Genomic DNA, 9,805 nt, shown 5'->3' on the forward strand with positions numbered 1-9,805 from the left:
GATTCTTTGTCTTCATATAAGTTTTCAAAGTTCAGTACCCAGTCAATATTGTCCAGAGCAATGCATCGAAAAATGATACCATCTAGTTAACCTTTTAACAAATAAAAATTTAGTGTTAATATTTTGAAAGTTTTTGTGATATCATCCCATATAGCACACTTGATTAAAAGTGGTTTTATAAACATTTTTCAGTCACCCAATTGACTAAAAGACACTGTGACGTTACTGTCTATCTCAAGGGATAGTGTAGAAGGGGAGGGAGGAGTGATCCCTCACCGATCGCGTTCGCGTCCCAATAGGCGACTTCCTACAAGACCCGGGCGTCTTCGATGTAATTATTTTATAATTCCCGAATATTTATTGATACAGAGGGGGTTCTAACCTTTGTACGTGAATATAGGGAAAGGGGTGCTAAATTTAGGGATGGCGATATTTTCCAACTGTATCGATATTTCGTATCGATACGTATCATGAAGTGAAGTATCGATAGATATAAATATCGACGATGTGAGTATCGATACAGCAAATATCGATAATATCGGTACAGTTTCGGCCATTAATCTTGCGCCAGGCGAGGGGAAGTAGGAATTAGAGGGGTGAAGGGATATCTAGGGAGTTTGTCCGTAGCTGTCAAATGGCGCGATTAACCCTCAATTTTGGATCGTAAACAAAAGTAATATTTTCGGAAAACGATTGCGGAAAAGAAGGAAGGATTTTAATACATAACAGAGAAGAAAAAATATATCAGATGAGTATAAATTAATAACACAAAATGAAAATTATTGTGAATTTATAAAAAAATATACTTTGTGGTTATTTTATCTCCGTTACAGGCTAAATTCTATTCTTCATGAATTTAAAGCGCAGGAAAGAAATACTTAAAGAACAATGAATGAAAAGGACTAATTTATAAAGCATTTCTGTGTGGCCCAATAGTTTCAATAATTGTGACATAATGTTTTAATAGTGAATGTGTAAGAAAGATTGCTGCGTATACAAAGAAATTTTATTATAAAATAATAATGATGTTTAATAATGTTTTGATTCCTATTATTATAAATTAAAGTTAGTTCAATAAAAATATTATTTTAATTTCTTCCTTAACCATACACAATTTCTATACGTACATAGTAATTACATATTCTTGCAGAACTTATCTTTAAGCTACTCTAACTAAATTGCAACTATTTTAAATCTACAGCTCATAATTATTTACTTCAATGATTTTTATTTTTCAAAGTGAGACAAATTGCGTAGAGTTTTTGCAAATTTCTTATTAGTCTGTCACATTCTTCGACATATTACCTTTTATGATATTTATATGACTCCTTTGCACTATTTTCTTCTAGTCTATAACATATAACAATAATTTTATTATAAATTTTAAATACATGCAGATAAGATGATTATGTTGATATGTAATTAATTTTATAAATATTGGAATGATTGTTAAACTATTGTCTTATTAAATTTGGAAAATTGGCATTTGAATGATGCTATTTAAATTGGGCCTCTCTTCTGTGAGATATGTTTTCATAATACTTGGATAGATAAAGTTCCTTAAAAGTTATATGTGTATAATACTGAGTTCATCTTATTTTTTAGCTTCAAGTAGTTTTCCAGCTATGTGTTTGAATCGTTTGAATATACATTTTGAATATAGAATACTCATCTTTTTTCCTTACTCTTATTATAATGTTGTCAGGATTGATAGAAAGATATTTCAATCATTTGAAAATGATGGATATACATATGGCTACTGGATAAATTAAGGTTTTAGGACAGATAAGTTTCATGAACAAATAGGAATAATAAAATAAGTATTGCATATTGGGAATGGATATCCAAATATGTAGCTGAAAAATATAATTTGAAGCTAAAAACAAGATGAACTCAGCAGTATACATAAACATATTGGTCAACAATATCCTCTCAAATGGAAGGAAAAGATATCATGTGGATGAGGTGCCAAACATATTTAAGTACAATAAGTCCAGTGTCCATTCTTCAAATTTAATACAGCAATAGTTTACCAATTATCCTAATTATTATAGAAATAATTAGACAGCAGAATAAGCATATCTGAGCATATTTGAAAATATTTAGAGAATTAGTGGTATATGTGTTCAAAACTAGAAGAAGAAGGAATAATCAAGGCAAATAAATGTCATACGAGATGTGGAAGCATGTGAAGTACGGATGAATAGAAAATTAGCAGAAACTTTATACAAATAATCTCACATTGAATAATAAAAATCATTGAAGTAAATAGTTATGAGCTGTGGATTTAAAATAGTTGCAATTTGGTTAGAATAGCTTAAAGATAGGTTCTACAAGAATATGTAATTACTATGTACGTATAGAAATTGTGTATGATTAAGGAAGAAATTAAAATAATATTTTTATTGAACTAACTTTAATTTATAATAATAGGAATCAAAACATTATTAAACATCATTATTATTATATAATAAAATTTCTTTGTTTACGCAGCAATCTTTCTTACGCACATTCACTACTATAACATTATGTCACAATTATTGAAACTATTGGACTACACAGAAATGTTTTATAAATTAGTCCTTTTCATTCATTGTTCTTTAAGTATTTCTTTCCTGCGATTTAAATTCATGAAGAATTGGATTTAGCCTGTAACAGAAATAAAATAACCACAAAGTATATTTTTTTATAAATTCACAATAATTTTCATTTTGTGTTATTAATTTATACTTATCTGATATATTTTTTCTTCTCTGTTATGTATTAAAATCCTTTCTTCTTTTCCGCAATCGTTTTCCGAAAATATTACTTATTTGTTTACGATCCAAAATTGAGGGTTAATCGCGCCATTTGACAGCTACGGACAAACTCCCTAGATATATCCCTTTACCCCTCTAATTCCTACTTCCCCTCGCCAGGCGCAAGATTAACCCATTAACGTCCAAAATGTCAAAATTTCTTGCACGTTTTCAAAGTGATTTTTTCCTATGTAATTGGCGTTGAAATAATTCTTGAACCACATATTCTGATGTAAAATTGCATGCTCTTTCAGAATCCGTTGCCAGAATCATGATAAAACTCACAGGAAAAGAGATATGCTCGATTGAAACATAAAAAAACCTAAATTTTCGAAAAAAAAAATTTGTAGGATTTTTTTTCGAAGTGTTACGGTGAAGATATCACTTTGCGACCGTGATCAAAGGTGATCATGGGAGTTGAAGTTTAACAGGGAATTTTTTTGTTGACCTTGAACCATCGCTTCTTTACAAAATGGCGGAAAAAACGATTTTTTTTTTTTCAATCTTCATCAACTTTTTTCTCGAAATCTATGGTCTTTAGAAAAAAATTCATAAAAACAAAAATGCCTTAGAATCGCTCGAGGAACATTCTCAAATTTTTTCAGAATTTTTTGAGACATTTTTTGATTTTCCGGGAAACTTGTGAAATGGAATTTTCAAAAATGTCTCCAAAAATTCTGAAAAAATTTTAGGATGTTTCTCGAGTGCTTCTAAGACATTTTTGTTCTTATGAATTTTTTTCTAAAGTCTATAGATTTCGAGAAAAAAATTGATAAAGTTGAAAAAATAAAAATTCGTTTCGGCCGATGTTTTGAAAACCTATTGGTAAAAAAACGTTCTGTCTACGAAAACTCGGAAAAAATGTTACAATATTGCTCGAATGATTCTAACTTATTTTCATTCTTTTTTCAAAGACTTATAGATTCCGACAAAAATTTCATCCTTTATTTCCATTTCATTTCGGCAGATAAGCGTAATTTTTGGTCTCATGTATTCATGAATATTCGTCTTTTTTTGTTCTCTTCTTTCGTATTTTTGTACATACGGATGAGTGATAAATAAACGAAATCATTAATTTCATACATTATGTCGCGGAAACGTGTAAGATCTTCTGAATATGAATCAGATTCAGAAGATAGTGATTCAGAACGCAACGTATTGATTCCGGATCCTGACTATACAGGTTCCGATGATTCTGGTTCCGATTTTGATTCAGATTGCGAACATGAAATACCCAATATCACTTACAATAAAGCTCGTGCAAATTATTCTGAAAAACAAGATAAACTTGAAAAAGGTCATGAATTCACTTGGATTGAGGGTGAAAAGTTACACCCTGATTCTTGTGAAGATAAAGTATTATTGTCCGAATCGCAAAAAAAGAAAATACGTAGGACCGAACCTTTTCAATTGTTTGAAACCTTTTTTTCTATTGAAATGAAAAAATATATTATTGATGCGTGTAAAGACAATGGTTATGATCTGAAATTGAAAGATCTTGATACTTTTATTGGAATAGTTATTTTTTCTACATTCAATCCCAGAAAATCACAGAGAGATTACTGGTCATCTGATCCGTATTTATCTAATGAAGTAGTTTCTTCTGCAATGTCTCGCCAACAATTTGAAATCACAAAATCTAAATTGAAGTTTTCAAAAAACAAAGACAAAGATTCAAATGATCGAGGATTGCGCGTTCGTTCTCTACTGAAACTTTTTCAAAATAACATCATGAAATTCGGAATATGGAGAACTGCTCTATCCGTTGATGAGATGATGGCCAAATCCTATGCAAAAACTGTTTTGAAACAATTTATTCGAGGAAAACCGATAAGATTTGGTTTGAAATTTTGGGGCTTGTGTACTTCGGACGGCTATCTACTGAATTTGGATCTTTATTGCGGCAAGAATTCTCAAATTGGAGATAAGTTATCTAAATGTGCTTTAGGTTCACGAGTAGTATTATATTTATTACAACCATTTTTTCAAATAATAAGTTATAACAAAATTTCTCAATTTCATCTGTACTTTGACAACTTCTTCACGAACATGGATTTGGTATTACATTTGAAGAAATTGCGTTTGAAATGCACTGGTACTATCAGAGATAATCGAGTCAAAGAAAAAAATGTGCTTGATAAGAAAGCTCCAAGAGGGACATATGTGGTGAAGCACGACGTAAACAGTGGCATAAATTTCATTACTATCATGGATTCGAAGCCCGTCTCAATAGCTTCAACTGCAGCAGGTGTCAATCCTCTATCTATTTCAAAAAGATACAGCGCAGAGGCTAAATCTAAAATTGAAATACCTTTTCCGCAAGCTTTTCACCTATATAACAAATTCATGGGAGGTGTTGACCTGCATGACGGACATTGCAATGACATACTCCCAAGTATACGATCAAAAAAATGGACATGGGTAGTTTTTATGAGACTTATACAGGCGTCTATTACTAATTCTCTTGTAATTTTCAATGCTGCTAACGATGGAAAGAAAAAAGTTGGAATAAAAGAGTTCACTATTTCGATTGCCAAATACTACTTACAAAAAAGTAGTCGCAAAAGTAAAGCACATGGACGATCTAATAGTGACAAATTGAGGATTTGTTCGAATGGAAACTGTCCAATAAGAACAAGAATTTTCTGCAAAAGATGTAATTTAAATATTTGCAATAAATGTTGGCTAAAAAAGCACACCTAAAAGTATGAATAAGTGAGAGGCAAGAGGACTCACGGAAAACAAGCACCCCGAGACGTGAGAGGCAAGGGGACTCACGGGAAAAAGCACCCCAAAGGAGACAGAATTTTACCACGTCCACGCCGTAGTCTCTGGGTAACGCTAAGAGTAAAAAAATCTTCCTAAAATATGCACAGAAATCGTTTTTTACCAATAGGTTTTTAGAACATAGCGGCCGAAACGAATTTTTATTTTTTCAACTTTATCAATTTTTTTCTCGAAATCTATAGACTTTAGAAAAAAATTCATAAGAACAAAAATGTCTTAGAAGCACTCGAGAAACATCCTAAAATTTTTTCAGAATTTTTGGAGACATTTTTGAAAATTCCATTTCACAAGTTTCCCGGAAAATCAAAAATTGTCTCAAAAAATTCTGAAAAAATTTGAGAATGTTCCTCGAGCGATTCTAAGGCATTTTTGTTTTTATGAATTTTTTTCTAAAGACCATAGATTTCGAGAAAAAAGTTGATGAAGATTGAAAAAAAAAAATCGTTTTTTCCGCCATTTTGTAAAGAAGCGATGGTTCAAGGTCAACAAAAAAATTCCCTGTTAAACTTCAACTCCCATGATCACCTTTGATCATGGTCGCAAAGTGATATCTTCACCGTAACACTTCGAAAAAAAATCCTAAAAATTTTTTTTTTCGAAAATTTAGGTGTTTTTTATGTTTCAATCGAGCATATCTCTTTTCCTGTGAGTTTTATCATGATTCTGGCAACGGATTCTGAAAGAGCATGCAATTTTACATCAGAATATGTGGTTCAAGAATTATTTCAACGCCAATTACATAGGAAAAAATCACTTTGAAAACGTGCAAGAAATTTTGACATTTTGGACGTTAATGGGTTAATGGCCGAAACTAGTATGTATGTACTATGTCCAATTTATATATATATATATATATATATATATATATTAATAAATGTCACCGCGCGGTTACATTGAAGTAATAATTTTATTGTGTATTACTGTAAACTATTTGAAAATGAGGCTAATATGAATAAATTGAACTGTTAAAATAAAAGATTATATTTATTTGATAGTAGACACTGAATATTTTATTACATTAAAACCCCCAAGATAATTATTTTTATTTTTTTTTTTATAAATATATAATAATTTGTGATTTCTCTTCATTCTATCCATAAATCTCTGTATAAAATTGCAAAGTTATATATTTAATAAACTAATATTTATAAGTACTTAAATAATATTAGCACAGTGTTAGCAGAAAGAAGATAGCTATACTTAAGCCATCAAATTGACTATGAGCAAGATATAAAAGACGTCAATAACATTGGTTGCTGCATGAAAGTTAACAATACCCATAATTATAAATGCCAATCATCCTTCGACAAAGATCCTAGAAATAGTAAGTGCTGCAGATGTTCTCCAGTTAGACGATTTCTTTCTTCAGTTAAGATTTGACCACATTTGGAAAAAACTCTTTCGCAAGGAACAGAGGTTGCTATTACCGCCAGATACCTTTTAGCAAGCTTACCCAATTCTGTGTTGTTTGATTTCCACAATTCAATAGGAGATATAGTTATATCTATTGGAGGTTATGTCAAATAATACTTTAAGTCTTGTGGTATCTCGTTCTCTTGAACATTTAAACTTCTTTCAGATCTAATTCTATGTACTAAGCTTTCATGATAAGACCAGAATCCACTACCTATGGTTACATTTACGTTAGTAGTATTATTTTCAACTGTTAATTCTGATCTTTCTTCATTTATAAGTTTAACAATTTCATTAATACTATTTGTGCAAGCTGCATCATTATTAAAATGGACAATTTTAAATCTTGGATCTAAAATTGTACTAATTGTTAAAATCTTTTCGTTTTCAATGTTGCTAAACCGTTCTTGAAATTTTTCTAACAATAGATGTTTCATTTCATTCCCAATTTCAGTTTCTGATATTGTTTCTATTAATTTGATTTTTAAAGTATTAACGATAGGTATAACTTTGCTAGCTGTCAAATACTTTTCACCTGATATTATCTTTGTAGCATTTTCAAATGGTTTCAAAAGAGAAACAAACTTTTTTACAGTGTGAAGTTCAAATGCTTTGATCATTGACGGAGCATGTGGAAGCTTCAATAAAATGGAGCTAATTTTATTGGATAATTCTATAAATCTAGACAACATGTTATATGTGGAGTTCCATCTCGTTTCTACTGATTGAATTAATTTTAACTCCGTAATGTCTCTTAGCTTGTCTGCTGCAACAACAGATTTTTTAAAATAAGTAACAATACTTTTTATCTGCTTAATTATGGCATTTATATTATCCGACTCTATTACTTTTGTTGGAATAAGGTTTAGACTGCGCAAAACATGATAGATGCTTCTCAGCTCCAAAAGCATCTTTTATTGCTTTCTTAATATTAGATCCGCTATCAGAAACAATTACTATTATGCTTTCTACATTTATTTCCCACACTTTAATAATTGTTTTCAGCCACTTCTCTATATTTGATGCGCTATGCCTTTCATCAAGCTCTGTCACACCAATCGTAATTGATTTATGATTATTATCCAATATGTAATGACCTGTTAGTCCTAAGTAGCTTTTCGTGTTCAATGGCTCCGTCCAAATATCAGTTGTTAAAGATAATTGTGAAAGTTGTTTTAACTGACTTTTTATCATATTCGATAATACTTCGTATTTCTCATCAAGTAATTGGGTTATAGTTTTCCTTGTTGGAATTTTATAAAGAGGTAAAATTGTTTGCATAAACAATTTAAACCATTCTTTCTCCACTGTATTATATGGTAAATTATTTTTTGCTATCATAAATAAGAGTTTATTAGTAATTTCAGCTACTTTTGATCCTCCATCTGAAATGACATTATAATAAAATTTAATTTTATCCAGCATATACGGGTTGAACGTTAACGCCGCACTTCCTTTAAACGGGTTATTCCTGAGACTTTTCTAAGGAAAACGCCGTTGGCCGTTTTGAAATCTAGCCACTGGTTAAGGAGATATTAAAGATTAAATTTTGTATGCAATTATTGATTTTACATATGATTGCAGTGGTATTGTTGGTATGTACGTGTGGCAAGTTCAAGTATAAGAGAGAAGTTGCTGCTATGACGTTTCACTCTCCCCTTTTATTGATTTTTTCGGAATCGTTGAGAAGTTGCTGCCGGTTAGCTGTTTTGCTTTTTTATTGATTAGCTGGATATTTTGAGATTTAATTCGCGTTCTCGCGCAGAAGCTAACGCGTACGCGCAATTTACCTACGGAGAATCTTGGTTAACTGTTATTGTGTGCGTCCCCATACCATTTAATTTCCGATGCCAAATAATTAATGGGCAAATCGAGATAATGTAAATTAAATTCTATGAGGATTGAACACTTTAAACCAAGACTATGCTCCAGTCAATGAGCGCTCAGTTGTGCATATCTGTCGATCATTGACTGTAAGCGAGAAAAAGAAGCTATAGCCGAATAGTCGCGTCGTTGACGGTTAGCCTAATAAATGAAAATATTGCGTAATCAAATGTTTATTTACCTGATTTTATGGAGCAACTTCAAGGATGGGCAGCATTGTAAATGTGCTCCATATGGTCACCTTCAGCATCGATGCACGCCCTTGCTCGTCGGAGATTTGCTTGGACAGTGGCTACCATCTCAGGTGTGATCTCCGTGATAGCCACATCCAATCGCGCTGCTAGTTCTTCCTGACCCCGCATTAGGTGTCTTCCCGTGTAGACCTTTTCTTTCAAGGCCCCCCAAAAGAAGAAATCTAATGGATTCAGATCAGAAGATCTAGCAGGCCTAGGGATGGGACCACCACGGCCGATCCATTTGCCGGAAAACTTGCGGTGCAGCAGGCCTTTCGCAGTGGCCGCATTATGCGGAGCTGCTCCGTCGTGCTGGAACCACATTTTCTGCCGAATTTCAAGAGGAACCTTTTCCAGAAGGTCTGGAAGCTAATTCTCTAGAAATTCGGCATAAATGTCTCCCGTTAATCGAGATGGTAGGATGCACGGTCCAATCTGTAAACAATTCACAATGAACTTTAGTTGCAAGCATTATTAGCATTTAAGAAACGTGAATAAGTGTTAGAAACTTACCAAATATTTCCCGACGATGCCTGCCTAGAGATTTACCGACCATTTGTATTGAGATTTCTGTTCTCTTATTACATATGGGTTACTCTCAGCCCAATGATGGTCGTTTCGCATGTTTATATCACCATTTTTGTCAAACATACTTTCGTCAGAGAATAAGATACAATTTATGAAATCGTT

At 32.0% G+C, this 9,805-nt stretch overlaps 1 protein-coding gene across 1 annotated transcript; it reads right to left on the reverse strand.

Moving 5' to 3' along the window:
• Window positions 1-7,099: 7,099 nt before the first annotated feature.
• Window positions 7,100-9,439, reverse strand: LOC136781470 (E3 SUMO-protein ligase ZBED1-like). Its single transcript, XM_066740378.1, has 3 exons — window positions 9,124-9,439; window positions 7,847-8,383; window positions 7,100-7,764 (listed from the first exon to the last, which is right to left on the reverse strand). The coding sequence occupies exons 1-3, from the start codon at window positions 9,437-9,439 to the stop codon at window positions 7,100-7,102; spliced, it is 1,518 nt and encodes a 505-aa protein (XP_066596475.1).
• Between the last annotated feature and the right edge of the window lie 366 nt (window positions 9,440-9,805).

The sequence above is a fragment of the Prorops nasuta genome, unplaced genomic scaffold (assembly GCF_024137725.1).
Source record: "Prorops nasuta isolate Cenicafe-Biocafe unplaced genomic scaffold, Cenicafe_Pnas_1.2 PNAS00022, whole genome shotgun sequence".
In the NCBI taxonomy this organism is placed as follows: domain Eukaryota; kingdom Metazoa; phylum Arthropoda; class Insecta; order Hymenoptera; family Bethylidae; genus Prorops; species Prorops nasuta.

Excerpts from the sequence above, each read along its gene's own strand:
- LOC136781470 (XM_066740378.1), bottom strand. The coding sequence starts at position 9,439 with ATGTGGTTCCAGCACGACGGAGCAGCTCCGCATAATGCGGCCACTGCG. Across the intron at positions 8,384-9,123 it reads GGCGTGCATCGATGCTGAAG|ATGGAGGATCAAAAGTAGCT; the intron begins GTGACCATATGG and ends ATGTCATTTCAG. Across the intron at positions 7,765-7,846 it reads TAAACCTTATTCCAACAAAA|CAGACAAGCTAAGAGACATT; the intron begins GTAATAGAGTCG and ends CTGTTGTTGCAG.